The 18,386-nt window shown below is 35.9% G+C and overlaps 1 protein-coding gene across 1 annotated transcript in view; it reads right to left on the bottom strand.

Annotated features, from left to right (window-relative positions):
• Positions 1–18,386, bottom strand: part of CATSPERE (catsper channel auxiliary subunit epsilon) — a 271,733-nt gene that overhangs the window by 127,612 nt on the left and 125,735 nt on the right. Inside the window, exon 9 of the mRNA XM_068538508.1 lies at positions 17,089–17,581. Within this exon, the coding sequence (XP_068394609.1) occupies positions 17,089–17,581 (493 nt within the window). The remainder of the gene's footprint in view (positions 1–17,088; positions 17,582–18,386) is intronic.

The raw sequence follows: 18,386 nt of genomic DNA, 5'->3' as shown, positions 1-18,386 counted from the left end.
ACACATACACACTCACAAAAAGAGACAAAGGACAAAAAATATATATTGTTGCTCCCAAAGTCCATCGCCTTAATTTGGGATGATTCATTGTCTATTCAGTTATTTCACAGATGCAGTGTACATCAAGTTGATTGTGGAGATTTAATCCGCTGCTCCTGAGGCTGCTGGGGGAAATTTCCCTTTCTCTTCTTTGTTCGCATGGCTCCTGGGGTTCAGCTTTGGATTTGGCCATGCCTCTGTGTATAGGTCGCCTGAGGGTGTCTTTTCCCGCTCAGACAGGACAGGGTTAAAGAGCAGCTGATTAGGGGGCTCTGGCTCAGTCAGGCCGGGGGGAGGGAGGCGTACGGAATGCAGGGCAAGCCTGTGGTGGCAGAGGCTGGCGTGACGTTGTAACATCCTGAGGTGCACCGTGTGTTCTCCCGGGGAAGTTGTCCCTGGATCACGGGACCCTGGCAGTGGCGGGCTGCACAGGCTCCCGAGAGGGGCGGTGTGGATAGTGACCTGTGCTTGCACACAGGCTTCTTGGTGGCTGCAGCAGCAGCCTTAGCGTCTCATGCCCGTCTGTGGGGTCCGCACTGATAGCCGTGGCTTGCGCCCGTCTCTGGAGCTCGTTAGGCGGCACTCTTAATCCCCTCTCCTCACACAACACAAAACAAAGAGCCAAAAAATGTCTCTTGCCTCTTCGGCAGTTCCAGACTTTTTCCAGGACTCCCTCCTGGCTAGCTGTGGTGCACTAGCCTCTTTCAGGCTGTGTTCACACAGCCAACCCCGGTCCTCTCCCTGGGATCCGACCCCCGAAGCTGGAGCCTCAGCTCTCAGCCCCCACCTGCCCTAGCCGTTGAGCAGAGAAGCTTCTTGGGCTGGTAAGTGCTGGTCAGCACCGATCCTCCATGCAGGAATCTCTCCGCTTTGCCCTCTGCACCCCTGTTGCTGCGCTCTCCTCCATGGCTCTGAAGCTTCCCCCCCCCGCCACCCCTGTCGCCGCCAGTGAAGGGGCTTCCTAGTGTGTGGACACCTTTCCTCCTTCACAGCTCCCTCCCACTGGTGCAGGTCCTGTCCCTACTCTTTTGTCTTTGTTTTTCCTTTTTTCTTTTGCCCTACCCATGTACATGGGGAGGTTCTTGCTTTTTGGGAGGTCTGAGGTCTTCTGCCAGCATTCAGTAGGTGTTCTGTAGGAGTTGTTCGACATGTAGATGTATTTCTGATGTATTTGTGGGGAGGAAGGTGATCTCCACGTCTTACTCTTCCACCATCTTGAAGCTCCTCCTATCCTTTTATTTTATGCTATTTTTGCCTTCATATATGAAGTATGTTTCTTGTAGGCACCATATAGTTGGGTCTTGCTCTTTTTGATCTGATAATCTCTGACTTTTAATTATAATGTTTGGATCATTTACACTTATCTATTTATTTTGAAAATATTTATTTATTTGTCTGTGTTGGGTCTTAGTTGCAGCATGTGGGATCATCGTTGCTGTGTGCAGGATCCTCATTGTTGCATGCAGGATCTTTAGTTGCAGCATGCAAACTCTTACTTGTGGCATGTGGGATCTAGTTCCATGACCAGGGATCAAACCTTGGCTCCCTGCATTGGGAGCATGGCGTCTTAGCCACTGGACCATCAGGGAAGTCACTGGATCATTTACATTTAATTGATTATTTTATGGTTAGGTTTAACTCTGTTATCTTATTTGTTTTCTACCTGTCCCAGCTTTTCTTTTTATTCTTTTCCCTCTTGTTTGAGATTAACTGAATATTTTTTATGATCACATAGCATAATTTTTAAGTTTGTCATTTTAGTGGTCACTGTAGGGCTGATAATATAAATATTTAGGGACTTCCCTGGTGGTCAAGTGGCTAAGACTCCATTCTCCCAATTCAGGGGACCCATGTTTGATCCCTGGTAAGGGTACTAGATCCCACATACTGCAACTAAGAGTTTGCATGCCGCAACTGAAGCTCCCACATGCCGCAGCTAAAGATCCCATATGCCACAATTAAATATCCTGGACACCACAACTAAAGATCCCGAATGCGGCAATGAAGATCCTGCATGTAGCAACTAAGACCCAGTGCAGTCAAATAAACAAATAAGTAAATAAATATTTTAAAAAATGTACATCTTTAACTTCCCACAGATCGTTAAGTGATATTATACCACTTCAAATACAGTATAAAAATATTGCAAAAGTGTATTTCCACTTCTCCTCTCTTGTCTTTGTCATACATTTTATTTTTACATGTGTTATAAACTCTAAACTACATTGTTACTAGTTTTGTTTAAACAGTTATCTTTTAAAGGGATTTAAATAATAAGAAGAAATATTATAAATGTAATCTTGTAGATACCATTTCCGGTGATTTTCACTTCTTTGTGTAGGTCCATAGTTCCATCTGGTATCATTTTCCTTCCACTCAAAGGGCTTCCTTTAGCACATTTCTTCTTTGTGGGTGTGCTAGTGATGAATTAGCCCAACTTTAGTATGTCTGAAAAAGTATTTGCACTTCATTTTTGAAAGATAATTTCATGGCTTTAGAATTCTATATTGGAAAGATGTTGCTCCACTGTCTTTTCACTTGCATTGTTTCCAACGAGAAATCTGATGTCATACATATCTTTGTTCCTTTGTATATAAAATATTTTATTCTTCTGACTGCTTTTAAGATTTTTCTCTTTATCATTAACTCTGAGTAATTTGATTATGTGTGTTGGTATAGTTTTCTTCATATTTCACATGCTTGGGGTTCACTGAGCATTTTAGATCTTTAGGTTTCAGCTTTAATCAAATTTGGATCATTTTGGCCATTAATTTGTCAAAAAAATTTTTGTGCCTCCTTCCTCCTTCAAGAATTCCAAGTACATCCATATTAGGCTGCATGAAGTTTCACAGTCACTGTGATGTTCTTTTTACATTATTTATTTATTTTTGGTCTTTGTTTTCTCTATATTTCATTTTGAATAATTTCTACTGCTGTGGTTTGATGTTCACTAATCCTTTCTTCTATAATGTCTGCTGGTAATCACACCCAATGTCCTTTTTAAAAATCTCAGACATAGAAGTTTTCATCTCTAGAAGTTTGATTGGGATATTTTTTTAAAATATAAAATATCTTCCTATCTCTACTTTGCATGCTTTTTTCCTCTTTAGCTTTTGAATATGTGAAACACAGCTATCTCTTTTAACATCCTTGTCTGCTAATACTAACATCTGCGTCAGTTGGGGTTCAATTTTGATAAGCTAATTTTTCTCTTCAATATGGGTCATATTTTCTTGTTCTTTCTATGCTTGGTATTTTTGATTGAATGACAGAAATTGTGACTATTACCTTGTTGGGTGCTGAATATTTTTTTAAAAATTCTTGAGTTTTGTTCTGAGATGTTTTAAAAGTACTTTAAAACAGCTGGATACTTTTGGGGTTTTTGGTTTAAGATTTGTTAGATGGGACCAGAGAAGCACTTTGTCTAGTGATAATTATTCCTCAGTAGTGAGGCAAGACCCTTAGGAGCACTGTACTGAATCCCCCATGAATTGTTATGTGTGTTTTCAGTCTGGCTAGTTAGAACAGGTACTATTCCCAACCCTGTGTGAGCTATAAATTCAATTCCTTAGTCCTTTCATTTGGTTCTTTCCCCAGAATTGGATAGTTTCCCCACAAATATAGACGGATTGATATGCTGCTGAATACATGAGGGCGGCCTTTGGCAAATCTCTAGATTTCTGTGTGCAGCTCTTTTATTGTTGCTATTCTGCTTTGCAAGCTCCAGCCACCTTTCTTCTCCTGACTATCAGTTCCACTTCCTCAACTAAGTGAATCTGCTGGACTCTGTCTCAGTCTCCTATGTCACTGTTCCCTGGTCTGGGAACTTTCTCAAGACATTAAGCAGGGGCAATTGCAGGGCTTATCTTGATTCCCAATGCTTTTGAATACATAAAGCATTGTTTCATACTATTTTTTGCTGTTGTTTCAAGCTAGAACATATATATATAGATAGATAGATAGATGGATTATATATATATAATCTATATATATAATATATAATTATATATAATTATATATAATTATAATATAATATATAATATAATATATATAATTATATATATAATAATATATAATATATTAATAATAATATATAATATAATTAATAATATATAATATAATATAATTATAATTATATATAATATATAATTAATAATATAATATATAATATAATATATATATATATCCTATTTTTTATTCTATCTTGTGCAGAAGTGAAAGATTCTAATATAAGCATTTAATGCTATAAATTCCATTTTAGGCACTGCTTTAGCAGAACTCCATAAAATTTGACATCTTATATCCTCACTTTCATTCAGTTAAAAGATTTTCTAAAGACACTGATGAAGAGACTTTCGAGATGGTGGAGGAGTAAGACGTGGAGATCACCTTCCACCCACAAATACATCAGAAATACATCTACATGTGGAACAACTCCTACAAAACACCTACTGAACGCTGGCAGAAGACCTCAGACTTCCCAAAAGCAATGTGGTTGACAGGGTCTTGATGCTCTGGCCGGTGTCAGGCCTATGCCTCTGAGGTGGGAGAGCCGAGTTTAGGACATTGATCCACTAGAGACCTCCAGGCTCCACATAATATCAAATGGCGAAATCTCTCCCAGAGATCTGCATCTCAATGCTAAGAGCCAGCTCCACTCAACGACAAGCAAGCTACAGTGCCAGACACCCTATGTCAAACAACTAGCAAGACAGGAACACAAACCCAGCCATTAGCAGAGAAATTGCCTAAAATCATAATAAGGTCATAGACACCCCAAATCACCACACCAGACACGGTCCTGCACAGCAGAAAAACAAGATCCAGCTTCATCCACCAGAACACAAGCATTAGTCCCCTCCACCAGGAAGCCTATACAACCGACTGAACCAACCTTAGCTACTGGGGGCAGACACCAAAAACAACGGGAACTACGAACTTGCAGCCTGTGAAAAGGAGACCCCAAACACAGTAAGTTATGCAAAATGAGAAGACAGAGAAACACACAGCAGATGAAGGAGCCAGATAAAAACTCACCAGACCAAACAAATGAAGAGGAAATAGGCAGTCTATCTGAAAAAGAATTCAGAGTAACGATAGTAAATATGATCCACAATCTTGGAAATAGATTGGAGAAAATACAAGAAACGTTTAATAAGGATCTAGAAGAACTAAAGAACAAACAAACAATGATGAACAACACAATAAATGAAATAAAAAATTCTTTAGAAGGAATCAATGGCAGAATAACTAAGGCAGAAGAATGGATAAGTGACCTGGAAGATAAAATAGTGGAAATAACTACTGCAGAGCAGAATAAAGAAAAAAGAATGAGAAGAATTGAGGACAGTCTTAGAGACCTCTGGGACAACATTAAACGCACCAACATTCGAATTATAAGGGCCCCAGAGGAAGAAGAGCAAAAGAAATGGACTGAGAAAATATTTGAAGAGATTATAGTTGAAAACTTCCCTTATATGGGAACAGAAATAGTCAATCAAGTACAGGAAGCACAGAGTCCCATACAGGAGAAATCTAAGGAGAAACACGTCAAGACACATATTAATCAAACTATCAAAAATTAAATACAAAGAAAAAATATTAAAAGCAGTAAGGGAAAAACAACAAATAACATACAAGGGAATCCCCATAAGGTTAACAGCTGATCTTTCAGCAGAAACTCTGAAAGCCAGAAGGGAGTGGCACGACATATTTAAAGTGATGAAAGGGAAACCCTTCAACCAAGATTACTCTACCCAGCAAGGATCTCATTCAGATTTGATGGAGAAATTAAAACATTTACAGACAAGCAAAAGTTAAGAGATTTCAGCACCACCAAACCAGCTTTACAACAAACACTAAAGGAAATTCTCTAGGCAGGAAACACAGAGAAGGAAAAGACCTACAATAACAAACCCAAAACATTAAGAAAATGGTAATAGGAACATACATATTGATAACTACCTTAAATGTAAATGGATTAAATGCTCCCACCAAAAGACATAGACTGGCTGAATGGATACAAAAACAAGACCCGTATATATGCCGTCTACAAGAGACCCACTTCAGACCTAGGGACACATACAGACTGAAAGTGAGGGGATGGGAAAAGATATTCCATGCAAATGGAAATCAAAAGAAAGCTGGAGTAGCAATTCTCATATCAGACAAAATAGACTTTAAAATAAAGACTATTACAAGAGACAAAGAAGGACACTACATAATGATCAAGGGATCAATCCAAAAAAAGATATAACAATTGTAAATATTTATGCACCCAACATAGGAGCACCTCAATACATCAGGCTAATGCTAATAGCCATTAAAGAGGAAATCAACAGTAACACAATCATAGTAGGGGACTTTAACACCCCACTTTCACCAATGGACAGATCATCCAAAATGAAAATAAATAAGGAAACACAAGCTTTAAATGATACATTAGACAAGATGGAATTAATTGATATTTATAGGACATTCCATCCAAAAACAACAGAATACAGTTTCTTCTCAAGTGCTCATGGAACATTCTCCAGGATAGATCATATCTTGGGTCACAAATCAAGCCTCGGTAAATTTAAGAAAATTGAAATCGTATCAAGTATCTTTTCTGACCACAATGCTATGAAACTAGATATCAATTACAGGAAAAATTCTGGAAAAAACACAAACACATGGAGGCTAAACAACACACTACTCAATAACCAAGAGATCACTGAAGAAAGCAAAGAGGAAATCAAAAAATACCTAGATACAAATGACAGCGAAAACAGGATGACACAAAACTTATGGGATGAAGCAAAAGCACTTCTAAGATGGAAGTTTATAACAATACAATCTTACCTCAAGAAACAAGAAACATCTAAAATAAACAACGTAACCATACACCTAAAGCAACTACAGAAAGAAGAATAAAAAAACCCCAAAGTTAGCCAAAGGAAAGAAGTCATAAAGATCAGATTAGAAATAAATGAAAAAGAAATGAAGGAAACAATAGCAAAGATCAATAAACCTAAAAGCTGGCTCTTTGAGAGGATAAACAAAATTGATAAACCATTAGCTAGACTTATCAAGAAAAAAAGGGAGAAGACTCAAATCAACAGAATTAGAAATGAAAAAGGAGAACTAACAACTGACACTGCAGAAATACAAAGGATCATGAGAGATTACTACAAGCAACTATATGCCAATAAAATGGACAACCTGGAAGAAATGGACAAATTCTTAGAAAAGCACAACCTCCCGAGACTGAACCAGGAAGAAATAGAAAATATAAACAGACCAATCACAAGCACTGAAATTGAGACTGTGATTAAAAATCTTCCAACAAAGAAAAGCCCAGGACCAGATGGATTCACAGGCGAATTCAATCAAACATTTAGAGAAGAGCTAATACCTTTCCTTCTCAAACTCTTCCAAAATATAGCAGAGGCAGGAACTCTCTCAAACTCATTCTACAAGGCCACCATCACCCTGATACCAAAAACAGACAAAGATGTCACAAAAAAGGAAAATTACAGGCCAATATCACTGATGAACATAGATGCAAAAATCCTCAACAAAATACTAGCAAACAGAATCCAACAACACATTAAAAGAATCATACACCATGATCAAGTTGGGTTTATCCCAGGAATGCAAGGATTCTTCAATATATGCAAATCAATCAATGGGATACACCATATTAACAAATTGAAGGAGAAAAACCACATGATCATCTCAATAGGTGCAGAAAAATCTTTCGACAAAATTCAACACCCATTTATGATAAAAACCCTCCAGAAAGTAGGCATAGAGGGAACTTACCTCAACATAATAAAGGGCATATATGACAAACACAAAACCAACATCATTCTCAATGGTGAAACATGAAACCATTTCCTCTAAGATCAGGAACAAGACAAGGTTGTCCACTCTCACTACTATTATTCAACATAGTTTTGGAAGTTTTAGCCACAGCAATTAGAGAAGAAAAAGAAATAAAAGGAATTGAAATCGGAAAAGAAGAAGTAAAGCTGTCACTGTTTGCAGATGACATGATACTATACATAGAAAATCCTAAGGATGCTATCAGAAAAGTACGAGAGCTAAATAATGAATTTGGTAAAATAGCAGGATACATAATTAATGCAGAGAAATGTCTTGCATTCCTATACACTAATGACAAAAATCTGAAAGAGAAATTAGGGAAACACTCCCATCTACACTGCAACAAAAAGAATATAATACCTAGGAATAAACCTATGTAAGGAGACAAAAGACCTGTATGCAGAAAACTATAAGACACTGATGAAAGAAATTAAAGATGATACAAACAGATGGAGAGATATACCATGTTCTTGTGTGGAACAATCAACATTGTTAAAGTGACTATACTACCCAAAGCATTCTACAGATTCAAAACAATCCCTATCAAACTGCCAATGGCATTTTTCACAGAACTAGAACAAAAAATTTCACAATTTGTATGGAAACATGAAAGACCCTGAAGAGCCAAATCAATCTTGAGAAAGAAACACAGAGCTGGAAGAATCAGGCTCTGGGACTTTAGACTATACTACAAAGCTACAGTAATCAAGACAGTAGAGTACTGGCACAAAAACAGAAATATAGATCAATGGAACAGAATAGAAAGCCCAGAGATAAACCCATGCTCTTATGGTCAACTTATTATTGATAAAGGAGGCAAGAATATACAATGGAGAAAAGAAAACCTCTTCAATAAGTGGTGCTGGGAAAACTGGACAGCTACATGTTAAAGAATGAAATTACAACACTCCCTAACACCATACACAAAAATAAACTCAGAATGGTTTAAAGACCTAAATGTAAGGCCAGACACTATCAAACTGTTAGACGAAAACGTAGGCTGAACACTCTATGACATAAATCACAGCAAGATCCTGTTTGACCCACCTCCTAGAGAAATGGAAATAAAAACAAAAATAAACAAATGGGACCTAATGAAAGTTAAAAGCTTTTGCACAACAAAGGGAAAGGAAACCATAAACAAGATGAAAAGACAACCCTCAAAAAGGGAGAAAATATTTGCAAATGAAGCCACTGACAAAGGATTAATTCCAAAATTTATAAGCAGCTCACGCAGCTCAATATCAAAAAAACAAACCACCCAATCCAAAAATGGGCAGAAGACCTAAATAGACATTTCTCCAAAGAAGATATACAGATTGCCAACAAACACATGAAAGGATGCTCAACATCACTAATCATTAGAGAAATGCAAATCAAGACTACAACGAGGTATCACCTCACACCAGTCAGAATGGCCATCATCAAAAAATCTACAAACAATAAATGCTGGAGAGGGTGTGGAGAAAAGGGAACCCTCTTGCACTGTGGGAATGTAAATTGATACAGCCACTATGGAGAACAGTATGCAGCTTCCTTAAAATACTAAAAATAAAATTACCATACGACCCAGCAATCCCACTACTGGGCATATATCCTGAGAACACCATAATTCAAAAAGAGTCATGTACCACAATGTTCATTGCAGCTCTACTTACAATAGCCAGGACATGGAAGCAACCTAAGTGTCCATTGACAGATGAATGGATAAAGAAGATGTGGCACATATATACAATGGAATATTACTCATCCATAAAAAGAAAGGAAATTGAGTTATTTGTAGTGAGGTGGATGGACCTAGAGACTGTCATACAGAGTGAAGTAATTCAGAAAAAGAAAAATAAATACCGTATGCTAACACATATATATGGAATCTAAAAAAAAAAAGGTTCTGAAGAACCTCAGGGCAGGACAGGAATAAAGGCACAGACGTAGAGAATGGACTTGAGGACACGGAGAGGGGGAAGGGTAAGCTGGGATGAAGTGAGAGAATAACATGGACTTACATATACTACCAAAAGTAAAATAGATAGCTAGTGGGAAGCAGCCACATAGCACAGGGAGATCAGCTCGGTGCTTTGTGACCAGCTAGAAGGGTGGGATAGGGTGGGTGGGAGGGAGATGCAAGAGGGAGGAGATATGGGGATATATGTATATGTATAGCTGATTCACTCTGTTATAAAGCAGAAACTAACACACCATTGTAAAGCAATTATACTACAATAAAGATGTTAAAAAAAAAGGACACTGATGAAAGACATTAAAGATGACGCAAACAAATGGAAAGATATAACATGTGCTTGGAGTGGAAGAATTAATATTGTTAAAATGACCATACTATGCAAGGCAATCTACAGATTCTATGCAATGCCTATCAAATTACCAATGGCATTTTTCACAGAACTAGAACAAAGAATTTTAAAACTTCTATGGAAACAGAAAAGACCCCAAATAACCAAAACAATCTTGAGAAAGAACAAAGCTAGAGGAATCAGGCTCCCTGACTTCAGACTATACTACAAAGCTACAGTGATCAGAACAGTATGGTACTGGCAGAAAACAGACACATAGATCAATGGAACAGCATAGAAAGCCCAGAAATAAACCCGCACACTTATGGTCAATTAATCCACTACAAAAGAGGCAAGAATATACAATGCAGAAAAGACAGTCTCTTCAATAAGTGGTGCTGGGAAAACTGGACAGCTATATGTAAAAGAATGAAATTAGAACACTCCCTAACACCACACACAAAAATAAACTCAAAATAGATTAAAGACCTAAATGTAAGAGGAGATACTATAAAACTCCTAGAGGAAAACATAGGCAGAACACTCTTTTTTTTTCTTTTTTATTTATTTATTTATTTATTTATTTATTTATTTATTTATTTATTTATTTATTTATTTATTTATGGCTGTGTTGGGTCTTTGTTTCTGTGCGAGGGCTTTCTCTAGTTGTGGCAAGCGGGGGCCACTCTTCATCGCGGTATGCGGGCCTCTCACTGTCGTGGCCTCTATTATTGTGGAGCACAGGCTCCAGACGCGCAGGCTCAGTAATTGTGGCTCACGGGCCCAGTTGCTCCATGGCATGTGGGATCTTCCCAGACCAGGGCTCGAACCTGTGTCCCCTGCATTGGCAGGCAGATTCTCAACCACTGTGCCACCAGGGAAGCCCCGGGAGAACACTCTTTAAGATAAATTACAGGAATATTATTTGAGGTCTATCTCCTAGAGTAATGGAAATAAAAGCAAAAATAAACAAGTGAGACCTAATTAAACTTAAAAGCTTTTGCACAGGAAAGGAAACCATAAACAAAACAAAAAGACAACCTACTAAATAGGAGAAAATATTTGCAAACCATCTGACTGACAAGGGATTCGTCTGCAAAATACAAAAATAGCTCATATAACTCTATAAAAAAAAACCCAATCAAAAAATTGGCAGAAGACATAAATAGACATTTCTCCAAAGAAGATATAGAGATGGCCAACAGGCAAATGAAAATCAATGTAAATCAAACACTCCAGTCAGAATGGCCATCATTAAAATGTCTACAAATAATAAATGCTGGAGAGCGTGTGGAGAAAAAGGAAGCCTCCTGTACTATTGGTGGGGATGTAAATTGGTACAACCACTGTGGAGGACAGTAAGGAGGTTCCTTAAAAAACTAAAAATAGAGTTACTGTATGATACAGCAATCCCACTCCTGTGCATATATCCAGAGAAAACTATAATTTGAAAAGATACATGCACCCCAGTGTTCATAGCAGCACTATTTACAGCCAAGACATGGAAGCAACCTAAGTGTCCATCAACAGATGAATGGATAAAGAAGATGTTGTACATGTATACAATGGAATATTACTCATTTTAAAAAAGAATGAAATAATTCCATTTGCAGCAACATGGATGGACATAGAGATTATCATATTAAGTGAGGTAAGACAGAGAAAGAGAAATATCATATGATATTGCTTATATGTGGACTCTAAAAATAAGAAAAATGAACTTATTTATAAAACAGTAACAGACTGACAGGCATAGAAGACAAACTTACGGTTACCAAAGGGGAAAGTGGGCAGGGAGGGATAAATTAAGAGTTTGAGATTAACAGATACACACTACTATATATAAAATAGACAAACGACAAGGACCTACAGGGAATTATATTCAATATCTTTGAATAACCTATAATGGAAATGAATCTGAAAAAGAATATATACATATAAATAAATATGTATATAACTGAATATATACAACAGAATATATATATACATATCTGAATCACTGTGCTGTACACCTGAAACTAATAGAACATTGTAAACCCACTATACTTCAATTAAAATAATTTTTAAAAAGATTTTCTAATTTCCCTGAGATGTCCTATTTAACACATGAATTACTTAGAAGTGCATTGTTTATACAGTGTGTGTGTGTGTGTGTGAAAAAAAAAAAAAAAGAAGTGCATTGTTTAATTTCCAAGAATTAGGGTATTTCCAGATATATTTCTGTTAGTGACTCTTAGTTTAATTCCACTGTAGTTAGAGAACATACTTTATATGATTTAAATTCCTTTATATGTGTTGAGGTTTGATTTATGACTCAGTATATGCTCTATCTTGGTAAATGTTCCATGAACGCTTGCTAAGAATATGTATTCTGCTGTTGTTGGGTAGGCTATTCTATAAATATAAATTAGATTCAGTTGGTTGTTCAGTTCTTCTATACAATTGTTTATTTTATCTTCAACTATAATTATGGATTTGTCAATTTCTTCTTTCACTTCCATCAGTTTTGATATAGTTTTAATGTTTTATTTTTATTTAGTTAAAATGATTTTTAGGGGACTTCCCTGATGGCTCAGTGGTTAAGAATCCGCCTGCCAATGCAGGGGATATGGGTTCGAGCCCTGGTCTGGGAAGATCCCACATGCCCCGGAGCAACTAAGCCCGTGCACCACAACTACTGAGTCTGCGGTCTACAGCCCACGAGCCACAATTACTGAGCCCATGTACCACAACTACTGAAGCCCACATGCCCTAGAACCTGTGCACCACAACTACTAAGCCCACGTGCCACAACTAATGAAGCCCGTGCACTCTAGGGCCCATGTGCCACAACTACTGAGCCCGTGTGCTGCAACTACTGAAGCCCGTGCACCTAGAGCCCATGCTCTGCAACAAGAGAAGCCACTGCAATGAGGCCCATGCACTGCAACAGAGAGTAGACCCCACTTGCCACAACTAGAGAAAGCCTGTGTGCAGCAACGAAGACACAATCGAGCCAAAACCAAAAAAATTTTTTAAATTATTTTTAATTCCCCTTGAAATGGTGTTTGTCCAAATGGTTATTGTAATGTGTATTTGTAAAATTTCAAATCCTTGATGACTTTCCACATATCTGTTTTTAAAAAGTTGATTTCTAGTTTAATTCTGTTATGACAAGAGAACATGCTTTGATTTCTCTTCTTTTAAATTTGTTAACGTTTGTCTTATGTTCTAAAATATACTCTATCTTTGCTAATATTCCATGTTTACTTGAAAATAATATATTTTCTGCTGTTGTTGGGTGGAGTATATTTTACCAATGTCTACTAGGTCAAGCTGGTTAATTCAGGGGTCAGCAAACTTTTTATGGAAAGGGCTATATAGTAAGTATTTAAGTTTTGGTCCACATACTCTATTGCAAATTTTTATCAGTGCTGTTGTAGGGCAAAAGCAGCCAGAGATGATACATAAGCAAATGAGCACGGCTATATTCCAATAAAACTTTTTACACACAAGACAGCAGACTTGATTTGGGTGAGATGGGCAGTAGTTTTCTGACCACTGGTGCTATTTATCCTTGTACATCCTTGCTTGTTTTCTGTCTACTTGTTTTATCTATTACTGAAAAAGGACTGTGGTAATCTTCCAACAATTTTGTGGATTTATCTATTTCTTTTTTCCATTCAATTAATTTTGGTTCATATGCTATGAAGCTTGTTTGTTAGATACATACACATTTAGGATTGCTATGTCTTCTTGACAAATTGACCCTTTTATCATATAATGTCCCTTTTTATCCAATTGTTTTCCTACTTTGTCTGATATTAATAAATCCACTCCCATTTTCTTTAATTAGTGTTTGCATGATATATCCTTTTCCAATATATTACTTTTAATTCAACTATGTCTCCGTATATTTAAAGTGGGTTTCTTATGGGAAGCATACAATTTGGTCTTTAAAAAAAAAAATCCAATTTGACAATCTCTGCCTTTTAATTAGTAATTTTTGGCCATTTACATTTATTGAAATTATTGACATGTTTATATTTAACTACCATTTTGTTGTTTTCTGTTTGTATCCTCTGGTTTTTGTCCCTGTGTTTCCCTTTCCTGTCTTCTTTTAGGTTATTGAAAAAAAAATTTTTTTTTAGTATTCCATTTTAATTTATCTGTTGAGGTTTCTAAAACTCTATCTTGTATAATTTTTTAGTGGTTGCTCTAGGGGTTATAATAATGCATTTAACATTTCAAGCATAATGAAGAAAGCTCACTACCCCATAGGTTCTTTTATCCTTCTGCATTTATGCTGTAATCATCATGTATTATATCAACATACATTAAAAAGCCCACCAGAAAATGTTGTATATTTAAAATTTTGCTTTTACATATCATACGTATTTTAAGGACTTCAGAGTATAAAAATATAAAAATTTTATACTCTTAAGTTTTAAGGAACTTGAGTATAAAAATAATCTATATAATAGATTATATAATAATATAATCTATTATTAGATTAAATATTATTTAATCTAATAATTATTAGATTAGAATAATTTTATTTTAGCTAATTAAATAAATTAGATTAACAAATCTAATTAAATAATTTTATTAAAATGATTTTAGTCTAAAATAATTTTTACCTGTATATCTACCATTTCAGTTGTTTTTTACTCATTACTGAAGTTTTAAATTCTCCATTTCCCTTCCACCTGATAAGCTTCATTAGACATATATTTCTTTTAGAGTAGGTATTCTGGTAACAGATTTTCTTAGTTTTCCTTCATCTGAGAATGTCTTTATTTCTCCTTAATTCCGGAAAAACATGTTTGTCTGGAATAGAATTCTATGCTGATGATCCTTTCTTTCAGTACTCTACTAATACTGCTTCATTGCCTTCTGTTACCTATGGCCTGTGATGAAAAATCAGCTATCACTTGAATCATTGTTCTATGTATGATGTATCACTTCTCTCTGGCTGCTTCTACATTTTTTTTCCTTTGGTTTTTAGTAGTTTGATTATGAGTTTCTTTTACAACTACATTGTTTGGAGTCTGTTGGGCTTCATGGCTCCATAAGTTTATACTCATTACCAAATTTGAGAAGTTTCTAGCCATTATTTATTCAGATATTTTTTTCTACATGATCCTCTCTCCTCTCCTTCTTGGACTCCAATGTCATGTATGTTAGACGTTTTGGTATTGTCCCACAGGTCTCTGGGGCTTGGTTCAACTTTGACAATATTTTCTATTGTTTACATTGGAAATTTTCTATTGATATAACTTTAGTCTTATTGACTGTTTCCTCTGTCATGTCATATCCATTCTGCTATTGAGCACATCTAATGGATTTTATTTCAATTATTCTAATTATAAAATCTCTGATTTTTATTCTTAATATAGTTTCAAACATTCTTATTCTTGAGGATAGTTTTATTGAATGTATATAATTTTAGGTTGCCAATAACTTTACCTCAGTTGAGTATTTCACTGTCTTCTGACTGCCATTGATTCTGTCTAATTGTTTTACAGTCTTTACTTTGTAATTTGTCCTTTCTCTTTGGAAGCTTTTAATATCTCTTATTAGTCTTTGATACCCTGAAATTTCACGATTTTGTATCTAAGCGGGTTTTCTTTTCTCCTATATCAACTTGGATTTATTAATATTTATGGATTGAGGATTGAAAAAGTCTCAGCTCTTTCTCTTTCTTGCTAAAATTTCATTTTGGAATTCTGGTTAGATATATGTTGAATCTTCTCTTTCCCATTCTTTCTTTCATCTCTCTTACCCCCTTTTTCTTGGTTTCTCCCTTTCTCCCAGTTTTTCATTTTGTTTGATTTCTTCTTATCTACTTCCCAATGCACTAGTTATTTTTGTTGTATCCAATCTTCTATTTAAGGTGATCGTTGAATTTTACATTTCAATTTTTGTTAGTTTTATCTAGGTTATATTTTAACATTTATTTTTACATATTTAAAATTTTTGAAATAGAATCTACGTACAGAAAATCGACCAAATATAAATAAATAAATAAATAGCTGGAAGATTGATCACAAAGCAGAAATCTGTGTAATAGCTACCTAGATTAAGAAATAGAATATAATCAGAACTCCCAAATATTACACATGCTCTCTCCCAATCACTACATCTTTTCTTTCCAGGATAACCATTATCCTAAATTTTATGGTAATGACTTCCTTGCTTTTAGTTTTACTCATTGCCTTGTCATTTGATAGATTCTTTTTTTCTCATGGTTTCCAATTTCTTTTCCATTTATTTAAATCTATTAAAGATATTTTAGGTTCATTTTATTCTCTGTCGTTGGCGGTACACCTCTGTAAAGAGGTCTCTGAGAAGCTAGGTCAGAAAGATAGAGTTATTTACAAGCATAAATAACTCTACAGGGACTTCCCTGGTGGTCCAGTGGTAAAGAATCTGACTTAGCAGGGGAGTGGGTTTGATCCCTGGTCAGGGAACTAAGGTCCCACAGGCCATGGGGCAACTAAGCCCATGTGCCACAACTACTGAGCTCATGTGCCTCAACTAGAGAGCCTGTGTGCCATGAACTACAGAGCCCACACGCTCTGGAACCCATGCACCACAACTACAGAGCCCACATGCCCTGGAGCCTACCCTCCACAACTAGAGAAGAGAAAACCTGCACACCACAACTAGAGAGACACCCATGTGCCACAACAAAAGATCCTGCATGCCTCAACGAAGATCCCATGTGCTGCAACTAAGACCCGATGCAGCCAAAAATAAATAAAATAAATTAAAAATTAATCTTAAAAAAATAATTCTACAAAGAGCTGTATAGTATAGTCTCTGATATATCACTGCATTAAACAGTATGGTAAATATATCTTAAGTGTGCAGGTATAATATACACATACGTAATCTTTTTACTAACCTTCAATAAATAGTTGATCCAACACCATTTTCTTGATGTAATGCCAATAATTCCACCATCAGGAAGATTTACATTGCTTCCCAGTCCTTTAAATGCATTATAATTTTTAAAGTAAAGAATACCATTTATTAAAAAAAATATTCCATCATGTGATAGGGTCACATCAGACACACTGTGTCTTTCATCATCAGTCAGAGTGTTTGGAGGCACTCTGATTCTGGTCCAAGTACGGAATGAATCATTTGTCTGAAAGGTCTCCATATCAGCTACCACAACAACAAATGAAGGAACACAAGCAGCCCAGTCTGCCATTAACTGACTACCCTGTGGTGAAGAGACTGGTAAAAACCCAGGAATCTCAGGTATTGTTAACAAAGAAAAAGTCAGCAGGAAAAAAATATCTGCAGTAAAGCAATCTTGAAAAGCCACCTGATTTCCTCTAATCTCCTTTAGCACATCATCTGCTGTCATCGGTATCGAGATATGCCAGGTCCTAAGAAGAGAAAAATAGAAAATATAAGAATAAAATGCACACCCTCCTTCTCATCCATCTTGCATGGTGCTGACATTTATCATCTTTTATAAAAATTTTTATTTTTATCAACATAAGTCTGGGTAAAACAAAACAAATAGTACTAAAACATTACCACTGCCCCATTTCTCCTCATTCCTCACTATAGTTCCCAAAGAAAAAGTTTTGACTCTTACAGCTCTTTGTCCTGGAATGTGTCTCCATATTCTCAAACAAATATTCTTATACTATTCTCTTAGTATATAATTTTATACATTATTGTATTCTTATATGACAAACGAAAATGTATCTGTCTCATAATACCTACCCATACATCTCCTCTTCTCTCAAGTTAATATCACAGTGTTTAGCTAAATGTATAGTATTTACATTGTTATTAATATATATTGTTTACTACTGAGAAATGTTTAATTATGTTTTCTTATATTTATTTAAAATATTTCTCCTAAAGTTAATAATTATTTCATTTAAACATTTGTTTAGTTTTCTAAGTTTTCCAATAGGTAATTAAAATGGTGCTCCATAATATTTTCCATGTGGTAACTGCAGAGGTAATCTACTACTTGTTTCCTGGAGTTTCCCTTTATTACTCTCTGGGTTGAAGCCACCATTTACTGGATCCAATGGTTTGATCTTTCTTGTTTTGTTAAAACACATTTTTCAGTTCCTCTCTGTTAAAGGGTATGTGAACATAAAGTTTTTGAGACCCTGAATCCCCAAAATATCTTTATTTTACATACCTGCTAGATAGTTTGGCTAGGTAGAG

This window comes from Eschrichtius robustus, chromosome 3, assembly GCF_028021215.1.
Source record: "Eschrichtius robustus isolate mEscRob2 chromosome 3, mEscRob2.pri, whole genome shotgun sequence".
Classification (NCBI taxonomy): domain Eukaryota; kingdom Metazoa; phylum Chordata; class Mammalia; order Artiodactyla; family Eschrichtiidae; genus Eschrichtius; species Eschrichtius robustus.
The sequence above is the reverse complement of the archived record's forward strand: the minus strand, read 5'-3'. Positions and strand labels throughout refer to the sequence as shown.